General features: G+C 39.5%; 1 protein-coding gene across 4 annotated transcripts in view; it reads left to right on the plus strand.

Moving 5' to 3' along the window:
• Positions 1-884: 884 nt before the first annotated feature.
• The window catches only part of LPGAT1 (lysophosphatidylglycerol acyltransferase 1), a 75631-nt gene continuing 49945 nt past the window's right edge, over positions 885-26570 (plus strand). Inside the window, exons 1-3 of one of the 4 annotated variants that reach the window (XM_070266728.1) lie at positions 1285-1486; positions 1736-1927; positions 2797-3061. In XM_070266728.1, the coding sequence (XP_070122829.1) occupies positions 1802-1927; positions 2797-3061 (391 nt within the window). In that variant the 5' untranslated portion in view covers positions 1285-1486; positions 1736-1801. Of the gene's footprint in view, positions 1082-1251; positions 1487-1735; positions 2666-2796; positions 3062-26570 lie in introns of those variants that run through there. The other 3 variants (XM_070266727.1, XM_023640756.2, XM_001489450.7) reach the window with 3 other exon arrangements.

Below are 26570 nucleotides of genomic sequence, written 5' to 3' on the forward strand. Positions count from 1 at the left end.
AAGGGCATATCTAACTTTTCTATTGCTATACATAGGTTGAACTTGTGGGGAAAGTTTCCTGACAGGGCCTGTGCCTTTTTATGCCCTGTGCAGTTAAAATATAATATTAGTGAAATAGATAAGTAAATATATGTATACAAATATATAAATAAAAACATATTAGTAATAAATGGAAAGGAATCTAATAAATTATTTCAGCCAGGTTCTGTGCTTTCATGTATTCCCTCATCACCAAAAGGAATTGGAATAGAAAGTATTTTTCATAAGGCATAAGATGAATTTTCTTTCCTTTACCTGTGGACCAAAGAGGAACTGAAGTTAGAGAGAGAGAAACAGTAGAGAGTCCAAAGCAAACGCAGTGACAAACATTTTCAAAGTAGGCAGAATAGGTGGCATTCTGACTTAGGGCAATTCACTAGGGACGTGTAAAAAGTGCCCCCCGCTGCCATTTACAAATGTCATTAAGGGATATAACGAGATTTTATAAGTTTATTTTTTAAACTGACATTTAGGCAGGCCATTTGAGAATGTTCACGCGGGCTATTTCTCTATTTCAAAGGTGGTCCAGTGTTTGAAACTGAGCGCAGCTACAGCGTCCCAGGAATGACCAGGTCTGTCCAGGGGTATCTGTGGCCACCGCTTTCTGAGCATTTAAAGCAGGCTCTGCCTAAGTGCTTTTCCCTCCTTGATTAAATTTCAATGTCTCCGTGTAGACCACTCATTCCCACTGGATTCCTTTTTTTTTTTTTTTTTTTTTTTACGGGGGTAGGAGTGGGAGCATAGATGGGGAATTGGAATGGTCATGAATGTTCCAGGTGCTTTCCAGAAACAAGAATTCTGGCACTTAAAATGAGTTGAGTTTACACTCTAGACCTTAATGCTCTGGAGAGATTCAGAAAAAAAGCCATGAGAGCAACTGGGTTTCACTATGACAGTAAAGAGGACGTTCAGTCCGCAGGAAGACCGCTTCCAGTTTGGGCAGTGATCGGTGTGACAGACGAGAGAGAGCCCTAACAATGAAAAACGGCTATCTGGGCTGAAAAGGGGCTCTGAGTTGGGACCAAAGCTCTCCTCGTGTGGCGTAAGGATTGGTGCTCAGGCACTAGACCTTTCTGAGCAGCCTTTTCCTCGGGCCTGGGCGCAGAGCGGTCCCGGCCTAGGGACCAGGCAGCCCCAGGGGCCCTGACACGCGGCCGAGCGGGACCCGGGGCGCGGGCGGCGGCGGCTGCGCCTTCATTAGAGGGCGCTGTGGGGGCGGCTCTGCCGCAGCCCCGACTCCCGCCGCTTCCTCCCGCCGGCCGGGGCGAAGGCGGCCGGGCCCTGGGGACCGAGGCTCGGCACCGCCGGGGACCGGGCGCGGGCCGCGCTGCAGCCGGAGCGGGGCCGGGCCCAGCCGTCGCCTCCTTCCGCCGGCCCCGCTGCCGGCCATGCATTCTTCTGGCTCCTCCGGCTCCCGCAGCCCGGGCCGGGGCCCGGCCAGCCCGAGGTAAGCCCCGGCTCGGCGGGCGCAGGCCCCGGGGCTGCGGCGGGCCGGGCCGGCCGGGGAGGCGCCGGGGGGCGGGGAAGGGGTGTCGTCGTCGCGCGGCCCAGGGAGGAGGCAGCGGTGGCAGCATGAGGGACGAGGGCGCGGTAGGCCCGAGGAGGAGGCGGGGGCGCGGGGCATCCGCCCGCCTCCCCGGGACCCGCCCCGGTGACAGGTCCGGCCTTTGAGTCCCTGCCGTTCCTCTGTCCGCAGGCAGCCGCGAGGGGAGTAGGGCGCCCGCGCGCCCGCTCGCGCCGCGCCTCGGCCGCCGCCGCGTCCATGACCGCGACCCCTCGGCCGGGCCCACCCGCCGCCGCCGCCGCCGCTGCGCAGCACCGCGCCCGGGCCGCCGGCCCCGCTCTCCCTCGCGCTCCGCCGCCCGCGCCCACGCCCGCGCCCGCCGAGGTGAGCCCGGCGCCGGCCGAGCCCGCCGCCCCGGCCCCTTCCACATCGGCGGAAACCGCTGCGGGCTCCGCCCGACCCCCGAGCGCTGTCGCCTCTTCCTCCCCGCCTCCTTCATCACCCCCGCTTCCCTGGCCTCCGGTCCGAGACTTTATTCCCTTTATCCCTGCCCTCCCGCTTCCCTCCTCCTCGCTTTTGCTCCCTCCCCCTGCTCCTGTCCTTCCTCCTTTTCGCCTCATTATCCCCCACATTCTTCCTCTCACCTTTTTGCCCTCATTTTTAGGCCCCTCTCCTTTTTTCTGTTAAAAAAAGGAAAACGGAAACCCTTTTGCCGCAAGTGAACATTTTTCGCGTAACTCTTTTGGCTCCTCTGAGAGACCTTTTGAAGGAATGAATCAATGTGCAGGGATGGGGGTGGCGAGGGTACCGAGGTTCTCAGCACCTGGGAAATCTGATCGAGAGGTCCATGTTTCAGTCTTCTCTCCACTCGTGTCGTCAGTTTGGAGATACTGAGGGTGTCGGCAGCCAGCGGGTCTTTTTTTCTCCCTTAAAGTCCAAACGGAAGACTGCAGTGAGAGCGGTGCAGGGACAGCCACCTATTAGTTAGTGGGAATAGTATTATCATTTGCTACATATATTGTGACATACCCTGTGCCACCGTGAACAGCTCCCTTGACCTTGTGCGGCTCCTCCTCCCTCGCTGTCTGTCTCCCGCTGGAATTTCCCGGAAAGATCACCGAGGTACTCCACCGGGAAGGCTTAGACCCTCGATTTTTCTTTTATTTTTGTGCTGAAGATGATTTCTGTGTTGATGACTATTTAGATGCGTTTAAGCCATTTTCCTTTTTAAATGACATTTTCTTTCACCTCAGAAAGACAGGACGGACTCCAATGTGAGAATGGCTGTGACTTTGGAAGAAGCTCCGTGGCTGGGCTGGATCTTGGTGAAAGCCCTGATGAGATTTGCCTTCATGGTCGCCAACAACCTGGTTGCTATTCCATCCTACATCTGCTATGTAATTATGCTTCAGCCCCTTCGAGTGCTGGACAGTAAGCGGTTCTGGTACATTGAAGGAATCATGTATAAATGGCTTTTAGGAATGGTGGCTTCTTGGGGATGGTATGCGGGATATACAGGTAAGAGTGAGAGCACTTTTGTTTAATGTATATGAACAGATTTGTAATGTTATGCTTAAGTCAGGAGCCATAATTAAATATACATGACACTTTGGGTTGAAGATGCTTTTATGCTTTGACTATTGAAAAAATAAATAGGAAACAACTCTATTGAGTTTTTTTTTCCAGAATCGTAATTTAGGAAGGATGATATTTTCAGAAGTATAATTTCATAATTACATATTGGTAAATTTCTTAAATGTTTTTAATGTGATTGACATTTGTTTGTTAAAACTGCAGAAGCTCTCCTAGAGGAATAGGAGTGGGTTATATAGGACTTCAGGGCTTATAAAAGGAAGAGGTAAGGTATTTAGCCCATCAACATTGGGGATTTAGAAAAAGGATTGAGCCATATTTGTGCTAAGATAGTTTAATAAGTTTTTTCATTTAATGTAGTATTGTACTGTGTACATTTTAAGCCAAGCAAAAAATGACTTTGTTTTCTCTTACGTGTGTTTCTTTTGTTTACTAGAATCTATATTTTATTTCATAAATGTCTTAGAATATTAAATACAAAAAAATGTTTCATCCGTGTTAAGCTAATTTATCATCTGAGTGTTCTTAAGATTTTTATTTCTGCCTTTAAATTGCATTTTGGGAAGCAGGAGTAATACTATTCTGAAGTGGACTTTTAAAGAACTATATGAAGAATAGTGTTTATTTTCAGTTTGTAAACCTTAAGTGCTTTGAGAACTTGTGCCTCTGCTGTGGACATTCTGTATTGTTTATTATATTTATTTGACTTTTCCCCCCCTAAGAATTAAGATAATGAAAAAAGCATTGAGGTTTCTAGCGCTTCTATCATAGAATTTCATAATTGATAGAGATCGTGCTGCAGATGCTGCGATCAGTGGAGTCTGTGGGTCATAGCTTGGAAGAGTGGGGAGGGTACTCTTGGGGTCAAACAGCACGGGAGTACCCGATTTTAAATCCTCTATCTCCCTCTTTCCTGCCCAGGCTGCATCTGCAGATTTTATCCATATACACAAGAAAAGGACTGACAGCACACAGTTTTTATGGATCCGACAGCCTCTTGCTAGGTCAGAGTGCTCTGAGTTGCTGCAGCTGAAGCCTTTTCTCCTGGCAATGCTATTTGTTATTCTGCAAGGCCCAAAGCCCCTGGGTTAGTGTATGCATTGCTTCCTTGTCATGTGTCTTGTTGAGATCCCACTGCTCTTTGGCTACAGTAGGTGAGCATCTAGTTCCTTTTTAGGACCTGGTGGTGGTAGTGGTAGTGGTAGAGAAAAAATGAAGTTCTGGTCTATGGTGCTGAATTCTTACCTGAATTGCACTGCTGTCTTAGAATTGCTTTGGTCTGTATAGTTTGAGCTTCTCCAAATGTGCTATGTGGTACCAATGACTTTAGTCTTTGTACAGTGTACTTAAGTTTGCTTGTTTTTAATGAACTCATGGTATTTTGGGGGGGGGGGGGTCCCGGTCGTGAGGAAGATTGGCCCTGAGCCAACATCTGCTGCCAGTCTTCCTCTTTTTGCTGGGGAAGATGAGCCCTGAGCTAACATTGGTGGCAATCTTCCTCTATTTTGTATATGAGATGCTGCCACAGCATGGCTTGATGAGCACTGCATAGGTCTGCACCCAGGATCTGAACCTGCGAACCCTGAGCCACAAAGCAGAGCACACGAACTTAACTGCTACACCACCGTAGTGGCCTCGAACTCATAGTATTTTGACATACAAGTTCTAGAAGTTTGTTCTATTTAAACAGTGAAATTATTGAAACGTTTGTGCTTGTGTGTGTGGTATATTTGTGTGTAAATGTTAGCATGATGAGAAGCTGAAAAAAATTGATTTGGCGTTGACCTTGAGATTGTAAGGAGCGCAGTGGTGCTGCTTGAAGTTAAAGTTAGTTATCCTATGGCCATAGCGTGGCTGCAATGGATTTTTAAGCGTATTTTCTTGTCTCTTCCTTGCTGACTGTAGAACTGCGCAGTTTCTTTTGCCACCTGCTTGAAAAGTGGTCTTGGCATGATCTGCATATTTTAGTGTCTCTGAAGCATCTGTTCTTCTTCGGGCTACAGCATTTTGACCATTTGATCAGGTTGTCTCATTTAAATATAGAATATTTTAGTGTGTATATTTTAAATGGTTTTCCTATAGGTAGAATACTTTTAGAGGGTCTGGTCATGGTGTGATGGTAACAGAACACAGTCAAGAGGTCAAGCAAATGTAGGAATGACTTTTGTTGAAAGCTACAGTTGGGTCTAAAGAAGCAAACATAAGTAGAACTTGAGGAGCCGATGTACCCATAAGAGTCTAGGAGGTTATCTGAGCCTTGTATGGATTATGTATTTCATTCCTTCCTTTGTATCCAGAGGAGGGTGGGCTTGATTTTTTTTTCCTTTCCCTGCACTTCAGTTTCACAGATGAAAAATTGAATGTTGCCAAAGGAATTCTGCTCAACAGATCTAGTATGTTAATGTTTTGGAATAAAAATTGCTAAACTTTGCTGAAAACGCACTTCTGAAGAAACCGTAAATGTTAATGAAGTATTAATTAGAAAGCTACAAATTGAATATTGGTGTGAAATAGAATTTTTCCAAATTGTGACTTTCAGCGTGAGACGAGTCAGTTATTCAGCTCTGCTGCTGAGGACTTACGTTGGTTATCTAACCTACACTGCCCCATATGGTAGCTGCTAGCTATATGTGGCTATTTAAATTTAAACTAATTAAAATGAAATAAAATTTAAAATTCAGTTTCTCAGTTAATGCCAGCCACCAAGTGCTAGGTGGTTGTACCATCAAGTGCTGTGTACCAGGTGGCTAGTGGCTACTGTATTGGATAGTGCCGATAGAGAACACTTCCATCATCACAGAAAGTTCTGTTAGAGCTGATTTATAGTAAGTATGGCTTTCTCCTTTTTCTTAGGAGAAATGCATTCTATCTTTATAAAAAGAATATTTTTCGAAACATAGTTCTAAACAGATTTCTTTTGGAGAACACAGGAAGATTTATTAAAGATTTATAAAATTGTCTTAATTTGAGACAAATGTCACAAAAACGAGTCCTTTAAACTCAGACATGCTCCTTGGATGGGGAATGGTAAGGCAAGTAAGCCCAAGAACTTGAGTGAACATTCTTGTACCTAATTTGCGTTCTCAGAGCTGAAGTACTGCCTATGGACAGAAGATGGAAAGGAATTTTCTGGTCTTTCTCCCTGTTTCTGACTTTATGTCTTGTCAGGGAACACATTTCTTGAATGAACTCTGAGGACATTGGGATTTGTTCATCTCTAGCTTGCTACTAGGCAGTAATGATTGTTGTTACCACATTTCCTTTAGTGGGAAGTGCTATACACACACCTTGTGTGGAGGAAAAGTTGTGTACTGCCTTTGGCCTAGTATTTCAAGGGCAAACCAAAAGAGATACTAGCTTAACTAATGATCCAGCTCTGCATGCTTTGTTCGGATCTGGGATAAATCAGTACATTCCCCCTCTCCTCCCCAGATTAAGTGAAGATTGGCAAATTTCAGACAGATTTTTTTTTTAATAAAATGTGTTTATTTAAAATAGTTTATTTTGATCTTCATTCACTTATGTTAATAAATTCATTGTTCCCCATACAAACATGTTTAGTTAAAATCTCTTGCACAAAATTGTTTAAAAAAATTCATCGTAAGTGGATGCTATGGAATTTCTGTATAGGATGAGAGTCCTTTGGGCCACAGGCTGGCTGGAAGGGAGCTGGGCTGCTAGGGGACTTGCCACCAGGCTGCTTTTGCTTAGCAAACGCTGTTTCCATTAGATTGAGTGTTTACCTGGGTGGTTTTAGGGAAAGCTGATGGAGATTAGGGTTAGCTTCCTCCCACTCCCCGAGTGACAGCTGTCATGGCTCTATGTTAGTCTTTTTGGGTTATTTGATTATTTGATAGTGTTTTATTTTTTTTGCTGGGATACAAATTCATTGTGTGAGAAAAACTATTAGGAATTATATCTGCCTTGATCTAGAGAGAGTTTTAAAAATCTATCTTCTAGAGCAGTTTTTTTTTTAACCTTTGAGTCAGGATTTAATGTGTCAGGATGAACATTTTTAAAATGTGAAATAGAATAGAATTAAATAGGAAAAATCAGAAATGTGTGTCTCTGTACTGGTTAATGCTGCAGAATGTATTTTTTTCTATGAGCCCTGCCAAGACTGGAAAGGCATTGCTCCAGTGGAAAGAGCACTGCAATGTAGGAGAACCCTGGGAGTCAGCTGTCCTGATCTAACATTATCATCTCTGCTCACTGGTAGGGACGAGATCCTCACCTGCCTGGTGCCTAAGGGGACTGTGAGCTCTTTGCAGACAGAGATGTAGTCTTTATAACCCTAGAGCTCAGTTCGTTGCCTCATCCTCACGGAACGCTCCATAGGTGTCTAAGTATTTCTTGACCGATCCCTTTTTTCTTTCTTGGTCCCAGCTGAGGTGCCTTAGCTGCCTACCTTCCTGAAAGGTCTGATATCAAGGTCACTGAAATCCACAAAATATAAACCCTGAACAGGATCGTGTTTTTCATACACATACGTACACAAATATACTTTTCCTACAATACCACATTTGTTAGTTTAACACACCTTTACTGAGCATCTGTTACGTGTGGGAACAGATGCCCTGCAGGTGCTGAGATGCACAAGACATAATCCCTGACTTCAAGGAGTTCACAGCAGCCTTGGTGGGGAAGACAGGGCACCACCAACAAAAACTTCCTGGTCTGGCGCTGTAACGGAGATGTACTGTGGGTTAAAAGAGGATGGGCTCCTCATCTCGCATCAGTGGTAGGTGGTAGCAGAGAGAGAACAGGGAATTTAAGGAAGGAGCAGCTTTAAATTCCTTTCTTTTTTTCCATTAGGGAAATATTTCTCTGTGGGGCTAACTCTATCATCAGTAATCATAATAGATTTAAAAGGCTTGAATAATGTGTCAGTTTGAAATTTATATCTTTGTGATGATAATATTAGCTCACATTTATTGAAATATAAGCCAAGCAGTGTTCTGAGTGTTTCAATCATTTAATGCTCAACCAGTCTTATCAGGTTGGTACTTTTCTTAGGCCCCCCGCTCTTTCTGTGATTAATGTTGAGATTGGAACACAGAGGTTTCTCAGTTACTTCCCCTTAAACATTAACTGAGTTGATGTTGCCACAGGTTTATTTTTGTATTTAAAGAGCCATTATTGACCTTTATATAATATTCCTAGAGTGTTTCTTAATTTTTACTACCCATATGTTCTTTTGTTTCTGAGCCATGAAATCTCTTTCTGAAGATACAACTCTTTTAACACCTGAAAGCAATATCATAGCTATGGATTTCTGCAGGAGGCTAAAAAAATTGTTGCTTCAGTGGAAGTATTTGTAGTATACTGTAAATATGATAAAATCCTGCTTCCTTCGGTCTCTACCCTTGCAGAGAACAATTCAACTGGAATTTTAGTTTTTGAGTGCTTGACAGTAGGTTGTCATCCGAGTGAGGAGTTAGTGCATGATGTTAGGGCAACAACTGATCTTGACATAAATCCAGGCGAGGAGTTTTCAGTACATTGTTTTGATTTTTATATGGAAAATATATCATTAAAAGTAAATATTACTGAATGCTTTAAACTCAGCAATCTGGTGGTACTGTAAATTTGGTATCTGGTCTTATTTTAAAGATCATATGTAATTGAGTAATTTATTTTAGATAGATTTTTTTGAAATATATAAAGTATATTCATTCATGCACACTTACCCACATGCACTGTTACGGAAGCGCATGGAGCAGTATTTGTGGTGGTTAAGACCTCAGATTCTGGAGTCAGGAAGATCTGGGTAAAACAATGCCTACATATTTCTTGTTTACATTTGCCTGGTATGTCTTTGCCCATTCGTTTGTTTTCAGACTTTTAAAATTACGTTGATTTAGATTGTCTCTAGAAATGCACATGAAGTTAGGTTTTAATTTATGAGTCACCTTGAAAATCTCTTTCTTTTAATGTGAGTTGAATCCGTTTACATTTATTGATATGTCAGATATGTTTTGTCTGGGCTCTGTCATTGTGTTTTATTTTATGTTTTCTATTTTTATATATATAAATTTTAAGTCTTTCACTGTGTAGTCTGTTTTTCTTTGTGTTTTGGTTGTTCTGATATTTAGGAAAGTTTGTGTTTTTGTCTTACTGGTTACTTTATATGATATTCTTAGTTCTCTGTTGATAGTAACTATTAGTTCTCTTTTATAAACAAAGTTAAAATTCTTTTAAAATTCTCTCGTCTCTCTTCCCTTTTCACTTCTTCATCACCCAATTTTATTCAGTAGCCGATGGTATTTATTCACAGTAGTATTTGCATTTGTATTGTTATGTATGCTTATACTTGTCTTATTTGATTTGTGAACTTTAAGGCTATCCATTGACTCCCAGCTATTACATCAAGGTAATTATAAGCTTATTATACTACCTGCTCACTTTCTCCCTTCTCCCAATTTTTGTTATTTGCACTTATACATTGTTATGACTTAGAATATTTATGTTCTGTTTATCTGATGTATTATTACATTCTGTTAATGAGTTGATCTTGTTTGCCTATCTGCCCAAAGGATTCTCTCTTTCTCTTTAATATTTAGTAACTCTACTAGGATATGCTGGCTTAGGATATGCTGGCACATGTGTCCCTTTTAATGTGTAGATTCAAATCTATTTTTTATTTCAGGAAAGTTTTCTTTAATGATATCTTTATTTTGTTTGACTGTTTGGTTTTCTTTTTTGGTGACCCTAATTCTATGTCTGTTAGATCCCTCTTTGTATATCCTTTTATCTATTATTTTCTCTCTAATCCTTTTAAACACTTTTTTGTTTGTTTATTTCTATCTTTAATGTTTCTTACTGTGTCTTCTGCAATGTCTCTTCTCTTTGTCGTCCTTTCTGTTTCTTCTTCATTTTTGTCATGGTTTTGTCTACTCTTCTGTTTCTTTCTTGAGTTCTGCCAGTTCATGCTTCCTCTATTCCTGTTGTTTTAGACATTTTTTCTTCTTCTTTTTTTTTTTCTTGAGGAAGATTAGCCCTGAGCTAACATCTGCTGCCCATCCTTTTCTTTTTGCTGAGGAAGACTGGCTCTGAGCTAACATCCGTGCCCATCTTCCTCTACTTCATATATGGGACGCCTACCACAGCATGGCTTGACAAGTGGTGTGTGGGTCCACACCTGGGATCCAAACCAGCGAATCCCAGGTCACCAAAGTGGAACGTGCAAACTTAACCACTGTGCCACCGGGCTGGCCCCTAGACATTTCTTCTTTGGCTTCTTATATGTGTGCTTTGTGATCTTCTTCATAGTGGTGGTGACTTCACTGATTTTCTTAAATTCGTGCAAGAATATTTAGTTACCATTTTTATCTTCTCCATTGTAATATTTTTCTAGTGAGCATTCTTTGGCAGTTGGTACATCATGCTGCTCATTTATGCCATTTTTCATATAGTGTCTCTACGTCAACACTGACACAGTTACCTTTTTGTTCCTTGTAATTTAATGAATTAGATTTTCCTCAGTCAGTCACTGGTAGGAGGCGTGGTTGGGGCCAGGGTAGATTTCCAGATTTCTGCCTCAGACATATTCCTTTTTACGTATGGCACCTGGGTGTGTTTCTCTGTGTCACCTCGTGTCCTCTGCCTCTCCAGACCACACTGAGTCTGGAGGCTTTTTGCCATCAATTCTAGACTTCCCACTTCTTTCTTTACAGCTGTGACTGGAGGAACACAGCCCCAGCAGGCCAATGGAAACCCTTCTCCTTAAGGAAGTGCATTTTTGCTGTTGCTTTCTGAGATCTGCCATTACCGGGCCCTCCTCATCACATGCCACGCCCTCCGTCTCTATCTCTGCTCTCCACTCCCAGCATAGATTCTGTCAATACCAACCTTGTTTGATGTCAGCCCTGATTTCATGTATTTTGGAGTTTTTATATTTTTATTTTTCTCCTAGGTTTGCTGAAAAAGGAATTTTGTGAGATTTTTTCTTTTTCCTTTCTCCTTGTTGCTATGTGTATTTTCCAGGAAGATTCATGTCTGTAACTCCACCATACCAGAACGTTCAACACAATATTTCTGTTCAACTATGTAATTATTATTCAGACGACTCTGTCCCCATTCTGCTTTACTACTAGTTGATTATTATAAAATGGAGACCAATTTTACCACCTAATTGAATTTCTTTAAGATCTGTCCAAAAGCAGGAAATAGCTTCCCCAATTGTTGTTTTCATCCCAGTGGTTCCTAAACTGTTTTGATCCTTGGACTAATTATCAGTGGAGTATAGGTAAGACATTCACTCTATTTCCACTTGGCTACAGTAAGAAAATGTCACCAAATGACTGGAAGAAGTGAGTTATCTTTGATACTTCAGTAAGGAATATGAATGAAATAGAATATGATACTACTCTCTAAGGGTCTGGTCTGTGGACCACCTTGAAAACTTTAAGGATGAGCAGTGCCTCCCAAACTTTGATGAATATGTTTATAGTATATTGTATATACTAAGTATATATAATATATATTAGTTGTATATAAAGTATATTATATATATAAAATATTTATATTTATAGTTTACTTGTTATAAACTAATTTCAAGGGTTTATTTTCAGAGTTTGCAAACTAGTGGCCATACTCAGCATCTGATGTGCTTTATTTGGCTTTTGCATTATTTCAACTTGTTTTTTTGTTTGTTGCCAACATTTCAAAATTAGAGCGATTTTACAAAACGTGAAACAAAGATTTCTAGTTCTTGAGAAACTGGAAATCTGGCCATGCTGGGCTCTTATTCCCGTCTGGCAGCAGTTTGCTGGAGCTGAGTGATGGCTGCTGGCTTTAGATGGGGCCTCTGCTCTCCTGGTCACCCAGGATCCCACTCTTTCCTTGTCTTACTCTAGATCTGCTTGGTTCATTTATTACCTGCCTGGACTCCAGAGGCTTAGGTGATGGTCATTTACAAAAACTCAAATTAATAATTACTATTTTATTTCTGTTAGGCATAAAATAGTTTTGCATTTATATACTTTAGTAGTACCTATAAACTAATGAGTTCTACCATTAAAACTGAAAATTTGTTAGTGACTTCAACTGCTGATTTCGTATAGCAGAGGCTTGTGATGGAACTGGAAAGTGAAGTGCCATTAGTGAGACCTGTGGTCAGAAGGTCTTTCAAGTTTCATGTACCATATTAGTAACCTGGTGAAATGCTTCCTGCAGTGTGTGCACTCATTAATTAGTAGAAGGTCTCATTTCTTCTTCTGAATATAATCATGTAAAATCTAGATTATTACAAATTAGTTTTTTCTCTTTGCTTTTCATACTTTTTTTTTGGTGAGGAACATTAGTCCTGAGCTAACATCTGTTGCCAGTCTTCCTCTTTGTGCCAATTTTGCTGTATTTCTTTTTATGTGGGATGCCTCCACAGCATGGCTTGATAAGTGGTATGTAGGTCTGCACTCAGGATCCAAACCCATGAACCCCAGGCCTCCGAAGCAGAGCATGCAAACTTAATCACTATGCTGCTGGGCTGACCGCTTCATCCTTTTAAATATGAAAAACAAAGCAAGTCTAGTTGATTTCTTTTCTTTAAATTATAGTAGAGATAGTTGGAAAATAGTATTGTAAAAAGCATGCATAAATTTTAGTTATGAGATTATACTTTTTTTAAGGTTTATAGATCTGATGAAGTTTTGCTAGCAAAACACCTTTCCCAAACTTTTGTTTTACTCATTAAATTTTAAGAAAACATTATGAATCATGTATGTGACTCATTTTGCATATGCTATTAATTAGAAGTTTGCATTATTTGACACTTTAAGGGAAAAAACCTGTAAATTTAAATAAAGCAAGATATTTCTGAATCATCAAAAGACTAAATAAATTATGATCAGTATAGCTTTAGTGTTAAGAATATATTATATATATATATTTTTAAGCTTATAGATTTTTTTTTTTATTTTTTAAGATTGGCACCTGAGCTAACATCTGTTGCCAATCTTCTTTTCTTTTCTTTTTTTCTTCTTCTCTCCAAAGCCTCCCCAGCACCTAGTTGTATATTCTAGTTGTATATTCTAGTTGTGAGTGCCTCTGGTTGTGCAATGTAGGACGCTGCCTCAGCATGGCCTGATGTGCGGTGCCATGTCTGCACCCAGGATCCAAACCAGCGAAACCCCAGGCCACCAAAGCAGAGCGTGTGAACTTAACCACTCGGCCACGGGGCTGGCCCCTATAATATATGTATTTAAATTGAGATATAATTCACATACCATAAAATTCACCATATTAAAGTGTACAATTCATTGGTTTTTAGTGTAGACACAAAGATTGTACAGTCATCACTGCTAATTACAGAACATTTCATTATCTCGAAAAGAAACCCCAAAACCATAAGCAGTCAGCCCCCAATTCCTCCTCCCTTTAACTCCTGGCAACCGCTAATCTATGTCCCGTTTCTACAGATTTACCTATTCTGAACATTTCATATAAATGGAATCGTACAATATGTGGTCTTTTACTTAGCATAATGTTTTCAAGTTTCATCTATATTGTAACACGTGTCAGTACTTCATTCCTTTGTATGGCTGAGTGGTATTCTATTGTATGGATAGACCACATTTTGTTTATACATTGATCAGTTGATGAGCATTTGGGTTGTTTCCACATTTTGGCTGCTGTGAATAATGCTGCTGTGAACATTCGTGTACAAGTTTTTGTGAGAGCATATGTTTTCAATTCTCTTGGACTTGCGAATCAAATTGCTGGGTCATATGATAATTCTATGTTTAACTTTTTGAGGAACTGCCAAACTGTTTTCCATAGCAGCTGTCCGATTGTACATTCCCACCAGCAATGTAGAAGAGTTCCAATTTCTCCACATCCCCACTAATACTTATTATTTTCTGGGTTTTCGTTGTTGTTGTTGTTGTTGTTTTAATTTCGCCATCCTGGTGGATGTGAAGTGGTAGCTCATTGTGGTTTAGATTTGCATTTCCCTAATGACTAATGATGTTGAGCATCTTTTCATGTGCTTGTTAGCCATTTGCATATCTTTGGAGAAATGTCTATTCAAATCCTTTGCCCATAAGATTCTTTCTATATTCTGTATACTACACCCTATCTATTTTTTCACTGGTTGCTTGTGCTTTTGGTGTCATATTTAAGAAACCATTGCCTAATCCAAGGTTATGAAAATTAACAGTTATGTTTTCTTTCAAGAGTTTAATGTTTACATTTAGGTCTTTGATTTATTTTTAGTTAATTTTTCTGTATAGTGTAAGGTAGGGGTCCAAACTTCATTCTTTTGCATGTGGATATCCAGTTGTCCTATCACTGTTTGTTGAAAAGACTATTCTTTCCACATTGAATGATCTTGGCACCCTTGTTGAAAACCAGTTGGCTGTATGGGTTTATTTCTGGACTCTCAGTTCTATTCCATTGATCTATATGTCTCTCTTTATGCCAGTACCACACTCTCTTTATTACTGTGGTTTTATAATCAGTTTTGAGTATTAAGTATATTTTGTTATATTTTAATTATTTAAAAATGCACGGTCCTTTTTGTTAGTTATTATGACTTCGGTAATGAGGGTAGTTCATTAATCAGAAATCCTAGTTTAAAACCATTTTGGATTTAAAAGTGTTCACTGAGAACAGTGTTTTTCAAGAATTAATATTCATAATTGGGTTAAATGACCCCTTCCTACCTCTACGTTGAGGAAATACTTACTGCTTACGTGTTTCACTAGGAATTGTCTTAGAAATATTGTTATTATGAATAACAATGCTTGCCCTCTCAAGGAAATAGGACATTAGTTGCAGAAGTATCTTGTGTGATTGGTCAATCAAATGGTTATTGACTGCCTATTGCCAGTTAGCAAAGTTGTTGATTTGTGAAATACTCTACCCAAGAGTGTGATCTAGATTTTCTACCAAAAGGATTTTTGGCATAATTTTTCTTCTGATGGATGGTTTTTGGAATAGTTGAGTTTGCTGTGAACTATGTGTCCAAAATGCACCTGCATTTTCTAAAAAACAGAGATCAATATGCACATTTTCCCCTAATGTGATGGTTCCATTTTTTAAAGTTAATTGAGATCCTTGCAGAGAAGAAAATTAACTGGAAGCTAAATTTATTTTGTAGAAGGAAGTATAGATTACATGGATAAGGAACAAGGATGTCATTTTGAATAAGAGTTGCTGGCTGTTTTTTTTTTTCAGGCTAGGCTATTTTGTTTGTTTGTTTTTGCTGAGGAAGATTAGCCTTGAGCTAACATCTGTTGCCAATCTTCCTCTTTTTTTTCACTTGAGGAAGATTAGCTCTGAGCTAACATCTGTGCCAATCTTCCTTCACTTTATAAGTGAGTTGCTGCCTCAGCATGGCAGACGAGTGATATAGGTCTGCACCTGGGATCCGGACCTGTGAACCCAGGCCACCAAAGCCGAGTGCACCAAACTTAACCACTGCACCACAGGGCTGGCCCCCCACCCCCCTGCTGGTTTTTATGAGTGGGTTAGAATTGGTTTTTGTATGTGAGAGGTTGAATTCAGCAGTCATTTTACAGGCTAAATAATCATTTAAAGCCTTTTAAGCCTCAAATACTTATATAGAGATGTTGTGTTTTTAACAAATAATAGATACTGCTAAATAAATATGATATTAGAGATGGCATGATGTACTAGGAAAAAACATTGACTTTTGAGTTAGTATGAGTTTGGGTCCTGCTACCACTACTTACTAGCTGTATAACTTTGATCTAGTTACTTACCTTCTCTAAGCTTCAGTTCATCCGTAAAAATTGAGGTTATGATATTTATTTCTGATGAAGCTTAACTATAAAGTGAATAGCATGGTGTTTGGTGACCTATAAATAACATTATTATTATTATTATTATTATTATATTAATGCCTAGGAAAACAACTGTGTTAACTTTGGGGGGAAAGGTATGTATAAGTGAATAAAAGGTAACTTATGGGATCGTTTTAGAAATATATTGGAGGATACTCAAGCTTAGTTAATATTATAGCTCAATAGAGTTCCTGCTTTAATCCCTCAAAAGTAATGTATAGTTAGTACTTTAAGCCATAGTCTAACTAAAATATTAACTAAATTTTATGTTTATAAATTGTGAATTGCTTCAAAGCAATTTATGTGAACTGCCTTCTGATTAATTCAGCCACCTATTCTAATACCGAATTATTTGAGCGCCTGCTCTGTCAGGCGCTGTGCTGGTGGTGGGAGAGCAGTGGCGGATAAAACAGCACAGCTCCTGTTCTTCTGCAGTTGACTTTTGACTTTTTCGCGTGGGAGACAATAGGAGTCACATGATAACCATGTAATGAGAACTGTGCAAAGGACTACAAAGCACGAGTGGGGGTGGGGGGCTGTGAGAGTAAGTAACAGAGGCCTTAATCTGGAGACAGTGGTATCAGGCAGGAATGGGCTCCTTGAGAAAGTGCTCTTGAGACTGAGACCTGAGGAATAAACAGGAGTCGACCAGGAGATGCTGGGGGAGGGGCAGCATGCACAGAGGATGCAAAGGGTTTGTCCTATCTGAGGAACTAAGGGAAGGTCAGATGGGGACAGCATGGAGTGAAGGAGGAGGAGAGGGGTAGGTGTGGGGGTGGGGTGGGGAGCTGATGAAGCAAAATCCATTGAGTGTATGAAGAATTTGAAATTTATCCTAAGAGGAAATTATTCAAGGATCTTAAGTAAGGGAATGATGAAATCAGATTCATACTTGTAATTCTATACTCTGCTTTGTGGAAATGGATTAGAAAGAAGTGAGAGTGTGCAGGGGCTAACCTCTGTAAGATTCTCACCTTAACCAGGTGAGGTGACAGTGGCTTGGTCCAGGGGTGATGGCAGTAGAGATGGAAAGAAGTAAACTTTTTTTTTTTTTGAGGAAGATCAGCCCTGAGCTAACTGCTGCCAATCCTCCTCTTTTTGCTGAGGAAGACTGGCCCTGAGCTAACATCTGTGCCCGTCTTCCTCTACTTTATATGTGGGACGCCTACCACAGCATGGCTTGCCAAGTGGTGCCATGTCTACACCCGGGATCAGAACCAGTGAACGCCAGGGCCACTGAAGCAGAACGTGCGAACTAACCGCCTTACCACAGGGCTGGCCCCAAGAAGTGACCTTCTTAATTGGAGAGTGTTATAGGAGGAAAATTTTCAGGACGTGCTGAGGGATTGGACATAGAGGATGCATAGAAGGGCAGGTGACAGGGATGACCCTGAGGTTTCTGGTGTGAGCTGCTGGTTGGATAGGGAAGCCCAGAGAAGGAGGAATACTGGGAGGAAAGATAAAACTTTAGCACAGGATAGGTGAGAAGCATCTAAGTGGAGCTCTGAAGTAGACATATGGATATGCAGGCTGAAACTCAGAAGAGAAACCTAAGCTAGAAAGATAGATTGGGAAATTACCAATGGTATTTAAAGCCATGGAGATGGATGAGATCACCTAGAGAGATTCTAAGTACTGAGTGATTCCAGCCCAGGATCAAACTCTGAGGGAATGCCAACATTTGGAGGAAGGGGAGGGGAGGATGGCAGAGCTTAAGAAGGAGCAGCTGGAGAAATAGAGGGAATGCCTGCCCTAAGAGTGTGGTGTCAGGAGTCAGCAGTGTTCAGGACAGGGGCTTGAGGAATGCCGCTGAGAGTTTATGTTTTGTAGGATGAGAGCTGATGCATCCTTTTCTTGCATTTGGCAAGAGCAGCTTCTCTGAGGTGGTAAAAGTGGAAACTAGATTGGACCGGGTTGGAGATGAACGATCAGTGGGAGGAGATAAAATGCAAACATGAATGTATGCCTTTCCAGAAGTTTGGCCCTGAAGGAATAGAGGCTGATAGATGCAGGAAAGAAATTGGGTCAAGAGAAAGCTTTTCAAATTTTTTTTATTTTTAAGATGGAAAAGTCTAGATTTCGACTCACTTAGAGTTGTACCTGATGAAACCAGGGTTATTTACTTACACGGCTGAAGTATTCAGGAAGCTGTTCTTAGTGAAGATTGAATGAGAGAATGCTCATCAGGGCTGCGTACATGGGAAACACTCACACGTTGGCTCCAGTGGCAGAGGCAGGCGGCGAGGCAGAGCTGCATAATTTGGTCCTATTCCAAACTCTTGCTTAGTAAGGCGGCTCTCCCTCAGCCCCTCTGCATTTTCTCATTGGTAGTCTTCCTTTCCCTAAAATTTGTTCTTCACTTTCTTTGAAAACATCTACCTACTTATCTAACCCCATGATATCCTTCCCCTCTACTCACTTCCCACTGTTTCCTTCTTTCTGAACCTCTTGAGCATCTAGTCTGTCATTGTGGTTCCTAACCTTTGGGTGGAGATTTCCTGCACTGCTTCAGAGTTCTCTCAGGGGTCAAGGATCCATACATGTATTAAGTGTCATCTGTGGATGAATAAATAATGGGTCTTGTAAATATGTGTTAATATTTTTCAAGTATATGTAGCTGCTGTTTTGGTTAATAAGAAATCCCTTTAAAGCGTTATAGACTTTATAGTTGCTTTTTGTCATGGATGTTTTCCCTCAGTGCTAAAAGAACTACTATCTTAGATATCTGCCACATTTTTTGACATTGAAAAAGGCTGTTCATGCTTGAACTCACTGCTCCACAACATAAAACGTCCAGAATTCCACTTCATGTATTCCACTGTTGCTTTACCTTTGCTCTTTCTGTCTCTTTAACTAACTTGTCTATTGCTTAAGGGCAGGGGTTGTGGTTCTTTCTTCTTTACCTTTCTGCAGAGGTTTGGAAGCTACAGCCCTTAGGCCAAATGCAGCCCACTGCTTTAGTTTTCCAAGTCCTCTCCTGCTTTTTACAGATGACCATGTGCAATGATCTGATGATAGGAAACACTGACTTTGAACCCTAGTTAACTGGAATGTTACCCCTCCCAAGAAAGAATTCCCTTCTTTTCATTAGTAGGCCTGTATTGCAAAAAGTTGTATTCAGTTATTTTTATATTTTGAATTTGGTCCATAAAAAATTTGTAGAAATTTGTTGGAAGACTGATATGTTATGTTAGTACCTATATAATATCCTCAATTTTGTCTCTTGGCCTGCATAGCCTAAAATTTTTGCTGTCTGACCATTTACAGAAGTTTACTGACCCCTGCCTTACAGTAGTAGTTCCCAGATTTGGCTGCACATGTGAATTTATCAGAGGAGTTTTAAATATATATTTATGAATTCCTCTACCCTGGAGATTCTGATTCAGTGCCTTGGGATGGAGCCCGGGAATCTATATTTTTAACAAGCTGTTTAGTTGTTTGGGAATCCCTGCCTTTCAATGCATTTGTGGGGTTGAACTCCAAGAGATAACGAAATGAGTATTGTATTGGATGTCAGAAACAGCTTATTATTTTCTTATTTCAACATTTACTCACTATGGGACCTTATCCAAGTAATGACTTATTCTACAGGTTTTTAAAAAATTTCTAGTTCCTTTGTTTACAGACAGTTTTGCTTTATCCTTCACAATAGAAGTTCTTTTACCTTTTGGGGTTTGTAAGAACCTCTTTGAGAATCTGATGAAAGTTATGGGCTCTCCTCCCATGAAAGTGCACCTGTATTAATTTCATGCGACTGCCATAGCAAATTATTACGAAGTGCTTAAAACAACAGAAATTCATTCTCTCACATTTCTGGAGGCCAAAAGTTCAAATCAAGGAAGGTGTTATCAGGGCCGCATTCCCTGCAGAGGCCCTGGAGGGAGATTCCTTGCCTCTGCCTGCTTCCCCGAGCTGTAGGCATTGCTAGCTTGGCTGTATCACTCCAGCCTTTGTCTCCAGGGTCACATTGCCACCTCTTCTCTATGGCTATTTTCAGTGTGTCCTTATAAGGACACTTGTCACTGATTTGGGGCCTATCTGGATAATCTAGAATAAGTTCCTCCTGTCAAGATCCCTAACTTAATCACCTTTTACCTATGAAGTAATATTCATAGGTTCTTGGAAGTTGACATAGATAGCTTGTGGGGTGGGGGTAGGGGCCATTTTTTGTCTTACTGTAGTACCTTTGCACATGCTCATGATTTTACAGATAGTTTCAAGGGGCTCACAACTCCCTTGAAGTCCATATATGGACCCCATGGACTCCAGGTTTGAATTCCTTGCTCAGTGAGAAGAACCTTACACCTATGGCGTATTCCAGTTATGTAGTGTCTTTATTCTCTCCTCTATGTCATGTTCTTACATTCATCATCCTGTTGATACCAGTCTTGAAATGATGTTTTCTTCTTTTGACCTTAGATTCTTCAATTTATAGTTTGCTTTCTGAGTTGGTTTTTCTGATTCCTGTAGGAACTATTTGTCTTCTGATAGGACTTACTGTTAAAAGAAAAGAAAAGAAAAGCCTTTCTCGAGCCTTTTTACTTAATTCTGCAACAAGGAGACTAACTTCTGTGCAAACCATAGTTTGCTGGTAATGCCTCCAGTGAGAAGAGAAACTTAGCTCAATTGAACGTCTGATGTGTCAGGCCTTTTAGCAAGTCCTTACATGTGGCTTCTTGTCTTCCAGGATATAAAGATACTAATGACATTCTCATCTTAAAAAAATACCCCCCATTTAAAAAACAGCTACTCTGCCTCATTCCCACAGCCCTTCCTTCCTTCCCTCCATCCCACATATTGTCAGTTCCTTTTACCTGCTGGCTTTCTGTGGTTTATAAGATAAAATGCAGGATTCTGATGCACTGGTAACCTGGCCCAAGCCTACCTTTTCAACCTTATCTTTTGGTGCTCGTTTCCTTTATTCTTCCTGTTACAGTGATAATGTCCTTTCTATCAAGAGCCAGTTCCTTTGGATTCCATTCCTTCCTGCTTGCTCAGGAACCCTCCTCCACTGTTAATCTCCTCTTCCTTAACTTTAATAAAAACTCTCAAATTTCCAATTACTCTTAGAAAATTGGAGGATGTGGTAACCTGGGTCCACATTCCCAGATGTCAGCAAGAGACTGGAGCTGGATAGTAGCTGCCCTTTTTGGGGGCGGAGCATGTGCTCCCTATTTTAATACAGTCCCACTTCTCCCTACAGCCATAGAGGAAGCCCACTTCCCTCACTTTTGTCACCTGCCTGGTGACAAAAGAGAAATCTTATATTTCCTGGGCTAAATTCTAGTATCTGACTTTTAAAAGAACCTCTATAATCTGACCTCATATTTACAGATATAACCTTATTTCTCATTCTTCCCAGTACTGACCCTGCTCCAGAAGGTCTCTACCCCGGGCCATGTTCCCCCGTGTCTTTGGTATCTCTTCCCTTCATGTTTTAGCTCACAGTAGTTTTTTCCTTTCCTGTCTCCTGTGATACATATTTTCACGTGTAATACATTATTCCCCAGTCTGTCTTTACTCCCAATAAGTGAGCAAACTTCTTGAGAGCAGGGATTATATTAAATCAATTGAAAAGTTTGCTTAAGTTTTTTATGGAAGAAAATGTATTTTTCAAAAAACGAAAATTATACGGCTCAGCGAGGTGCTGGCATGATGATAGGCACATGAGAGCTGAAAATGACAAGGAACAGCGGATTGACAATTCCAGTCTCAGGCTTACTCCAGGGCACACATCTGTTGAGTGGAAAGGCGGGCAGAATTGCCTGCACTATTTAAAATGTTCTCTGTGTCAGTCTTTTTCTTCTTCCTTTCTCTCTTTTCTCAGCTTTTACTTTTTTTCTTTTCTCTTTGCTAAGCTCGTATAGTTGAATTTCATGAGTTAGTTACTTTGATGGAATCCCAGTGTACTTTTATGTCCCCCGTAATGGTAGAACCTTATTTCTCTATGAAGAGAATAAAACTGGCTGAATGAATGAACACATCAGTAAGTGCTTTGGGGGATAGTCAGCGGGAGGTGATGTAAATTAATTATACCTACCATCTGTATGTTTTTCTCTGTAGCTAATTCGGTCAGGCGAGGAGCAGCCTAAGAGTTCTGTTTCTTTTATTTGATTTAAAATAGCTGTGAAGTGAGGGATTTGGATTCAGATATCTCTAAATTCCTTTCTAGGTCTAAACTTTATTAAAATCAAAATCCCTACCAAATATAATGGTTTGATTCTAAAACTATTTAGAGCTCTAGTAGCAAATCAGAGAGGTACCTACATTGCACACTTATTTCCTGGCAATTTGGTATAATTTTTAGGAGAAGTTAGAATTTCCCTTCTTCCAGTTACTCATTTTAGGAACCTCAGGCAGATTCTACTTAATTCCATTGCTTTAAACTTTTGCACATGGAATCAAATTAAGGTACCTTTGATTTAAATTCTAATCTCTGAGTTTATTACAGCATTCTCTTGGTCAACTTATAGGTAAATAAAAGCAACTATTTAAAAAGTTGAGAAAACAAAACTTTGAGCAAAATTGAGGATTTTGCACAGAGTGAAATGCTTTTATTGGAACATACTGTAGAAAGAAATTTAAGATGTAAAGTCTTATGTACTTCAACTCTCAATGGTTTAACAAAATTAATTTAAACCAGGCTACTTTGAGGGAGAGGTGGTATTTTTTCACTACAATTTTATCTTTTCTATAATTTTCACTGTAATCATTTCTTTTCAAGAATGTCATATAAATAGAGTCATGCAGTGTGTAACCTTTTGAGACTGACTTCTTTCACTCAGCGTGCTTTTGAAAGTCATGCAAGTTGTTGCATGTATCATTAGAATGTTCGTTTTTGTTGCTGAGTAGTATTTCATTGCATGGATGTCCCAAAGTTTATAACTATTTTGCAACTGAAGGACATTTGGGTTGTTCCCAGTTTTTAGCAGTTATGAATAGAGCTGGTATAAATATTCATACACAGGCTTCTGTATTCACGTAAAGTTTCACTTCTCTAGGGTAGGAGTCAACAAACTAGGCCCCATGGGCCAGATTTTGCTGTAGCTTGTTTTCGTATGGCCCTGTGAAATAAGAATAGCTTTTACATTTGTAAAAGTTTGTAGAACACAACAACAAAAGAAGAATATGCAACAGACACTATATATGGCCTGCCAAGCTTAAAATACTTAGTGGCTGGCCCTTTACAGAGTAAGTTTGCTGGCCCCTGCTCTAAGGAGAATACCCAGGAGTGGGTTTCCTGGGTCAAATGGTGAGTGTATTTTTAATTTTGTAAGAAACTGCCAAACTGTTTCCAGAATGGCTGTACCATTTTGTATTCTCATCAGCAGTGTCTACAAGTTCATTTTTCTGCATCTTTGCCCCCACTTGATATTACCAGTATTTTTCATTTTAGTCATCTAATCAGTGTGTAGTGGTTGCACATCCCGGTTTTATTTGTATTTTCCTTAATGGCTAATGATGTTGAACATCTTTTCATTCGGTTATTTGCCATCCTTATATCCTCTTTGGTGAGTGTCCAAGTTTTTTGCCTAGTTTTTGATTGAGTGGTTTTTTACCTTACTGCTCAATTTTGAAAGTTCTGTTTATATTTCGAATACAAAGATACAAATCCTTTGTTGGATATGTGATTGCATATATTTTCTCCAAGTCTTTTCATTCTCTTAACAATGTCTTTTGCTGAGGAAAAGATTTAAATTTTGATGAAGTCCGATTTACTGATTTTTTTTTTCATTTATTGATTGTATTTTTCATGTCATGTCTAAGAACACTTTGCCTAACCCCAGGTCATGGAGATTTTTCCCTATGGTTTCTTCTAGAAGTTTTGTAGTTCTAAGTTTTACATTTAGCTCTGTTATCTATTTTGGAATTAATCGTTGTATAAGGTATGGGTTGATGTTTCATATTTTTCTAAAGTTGTCTGTTGAAAGGACTATTCTTTCTCCATTGGATTAACCTTGCTCCTTTGTCAAAAATCATTTGACCATATTTGTGTGGTCTATTTCTGTTTTTTTTTTTTTTCCTGTTCTGTTGATCTGTGTGTCTGTCTCTTCACCAATACCACACCATCTTGATTATTTTAGCTTTATAGTAAGTTTTAAAATTGGGTAGCATGATTTCTCCAACTTTATTCCTCTTTTTCAGAGGTATTTTGGCTATTCTGGTTTGTTGGCCTTTATAAATTTTAGAATCCAGTTGTCTGTACCTGCAAAAATTCTCACTGGGATTTTGATTAGAATTGTATTATATTTGTGGATCAACTTGTGGGAGATTTGTCATCTTTACTGTGTTGAATATTTCAATCCACGAACATAGTATTTATTTCATTTTGGCCTTCTTTGATTTATTTCATCAGGGTTTTGTAGTTTTCAGCATACAGATAACTATCCATGTCTTTTAGATTTATACCTAAGTATATTTTTTGAGCTATTGTAAATGGGATTTAAAAAAATTTATTTCCTATTGTTCATTCCTAGTATAAAAAATATGATTGATATTTTTGTATTGACTTTGTGTCCTGAAACTTTTGTAAATTCACATTGATAATAGGAGCCTTTTGTAGATTAATTGGGATATTTTATGTAGACGGTCATGCCATTTGTGAATATGAGCAGTTTTATCTTGTCCTTTCCAACCTGTGTGAGTTTTATTTCTTGTTCTTGCATTATTGATCTGGTTAGGACTTCTGGAATAATGTTAGATAAGAGAAGTGAGATTGGACATCCTTACCCTGTTCTTAGTCTTAGGGAGAAAGCAGTCATACATGATTACAATTAAATATTATGTTAGCTGTAGGTTTTGTGTAGAAACACTTTATCACATTCCTTTCTATGCTTAGTTTACTGAAGCTTTTTATCATGAATGGATATTGAAATTTATTAAGTGCTTTTTGTGCATCAATTCATATGTGTCTTAGTCCACTCGGACTGTTATAACAAAATGTCACAGGCTGAATAGCTTATAAACAACGGAAATTTATTGCCCACGGTTCTGGAGGCTGGGAAGGCCAAGATCAAGGTGCCAGCATGCTCAGCTTCTGGCGAGGGCTCTCTTTGTGGTTCATAGCCTTCTTGCTGCGCCCTCACATGGTGGGATGAGCTAGAGAGCTCCTGGGAATCTCTTTTAAAGAGCACTGATCCCATTCATGAGGGCTGCACTCTCCTGACCTAAGCACCTCCCAAAGGCCCTGCCTGCTAATAACATCACCTTTGGGGTTTAGGATTTCAATGTGAATTTTAGTTGGGGCACAAACATTCAGACCATAGCAATGTGATTACAACGGTTTTCTTCTTTAGCCTGTGAATATGCTGAATTAGATTGATTGATTTCTAATATTGAACCAACCTTGCATTCTTGTGATAAACCTTACTTGGTCATGGTGTATATTGTTGGGATTCTGTTTGCTAATATTTGTTGAGGATTTCAATGGATATTAGTCTATAGGGTTTTTTTGTATTTTTCTGGTTTTGGTATCAGGGTAATGCTGACCTCAAAATAAACTTGAAGCTATTTCCTTCTTCTCCATTTTCTGGAAGAGATTGTATAGAATTGGTGTTATTTCTTTTTTAAATGTTTAGTAGAATTTTCCAGTGAAACTATCTGGGCCAGAAGAATTATGTTTTGAAAGGTTTTTGACTATAAAATCACTTTCTTTACTAGAGATAGACTATTCCAGGTAGTTATTTAATCTTGGATGAGTTTGTGATTTTCAAGGAATTGATCTGTTTCATTCAAGTTGTCAAATTTGTGTTTGTAAAGTTGCTCGCAGTATACCTTTAAATTTTTAAAAGATGTCTGTGGTATATGTAATGATATCTTCTCTTTAATTCCTGACAGTAGTTTATATTTTTCTTTGTTTTGCTAGAGGTTTACAAATCGTATTGACTTTTTCAAAGAACTCCTTTTCGGTTTCATTGATTTTCTCCATTACCCTTTTTATTGATTTCATTGACTTCTGCTCTTTTGATTTTTTTGGTACTGTATTATCCATTTAGAACTTATTACATCCAAAAAATATTTTAGTTTTCTGTATGAATTTATTTACTGACTGACTCAAAGAACATATTGAAAAGTCATTGTGTCTTCTAAATTTTTGCATGTTTTTTAGTGAGGTTTATTGCAGTATAATTTGCATACAGTAAAATTCACCCCCTGTAGTTTACAGTCTATGAGTTTTTGACAGACATATGCAGTATGTGGCCACCACCACAGTCAAGATATAGAGCAATTCCATTACCTCACCAAATAAATTTTTGTGCTTTTACTTTATTTGTTTTGGTAACTTAACATTTGTAAGAAGAAACATTTTTACTCTTTGTTTTAAGAAAGTCACAGTAATTTTTAGAGCAGAAACCACATAGTTCTTTGCTTTGTATACTTCTTTGTCTAGTACTTTCTGTAATTGATAGGTATTACCCACCATTAGGGAATTAACCATATTATTAAACTAAACTATTAAACTATAGTGCTAACATGTAATGAATTATTATGTAGCCATTAAAAATCATGTTGTGGAAAAATATTTAATGACAGCTATTTTACATGATATATTAAATTTAAAATGGTATAAAATGATATATTACGTATCATTCCTTTTTGGCTTAAAACATTTATCTTTATACATATAG

Source organism: Equus caballus, chromosome 5 (assembly GCF_041296265.1).
Source record: "Equus caballus isolate H_3958 breed thoroughbred chromosome 5, TB-T2T, whole genome shotgun sequence".
In the NCBI taxonomy this organism is placed as follows: Eukaryota; Metazoa; Chordata; class Mammalia; order Perissodactyla; family Equidae; genus Equus; species Equus caballus.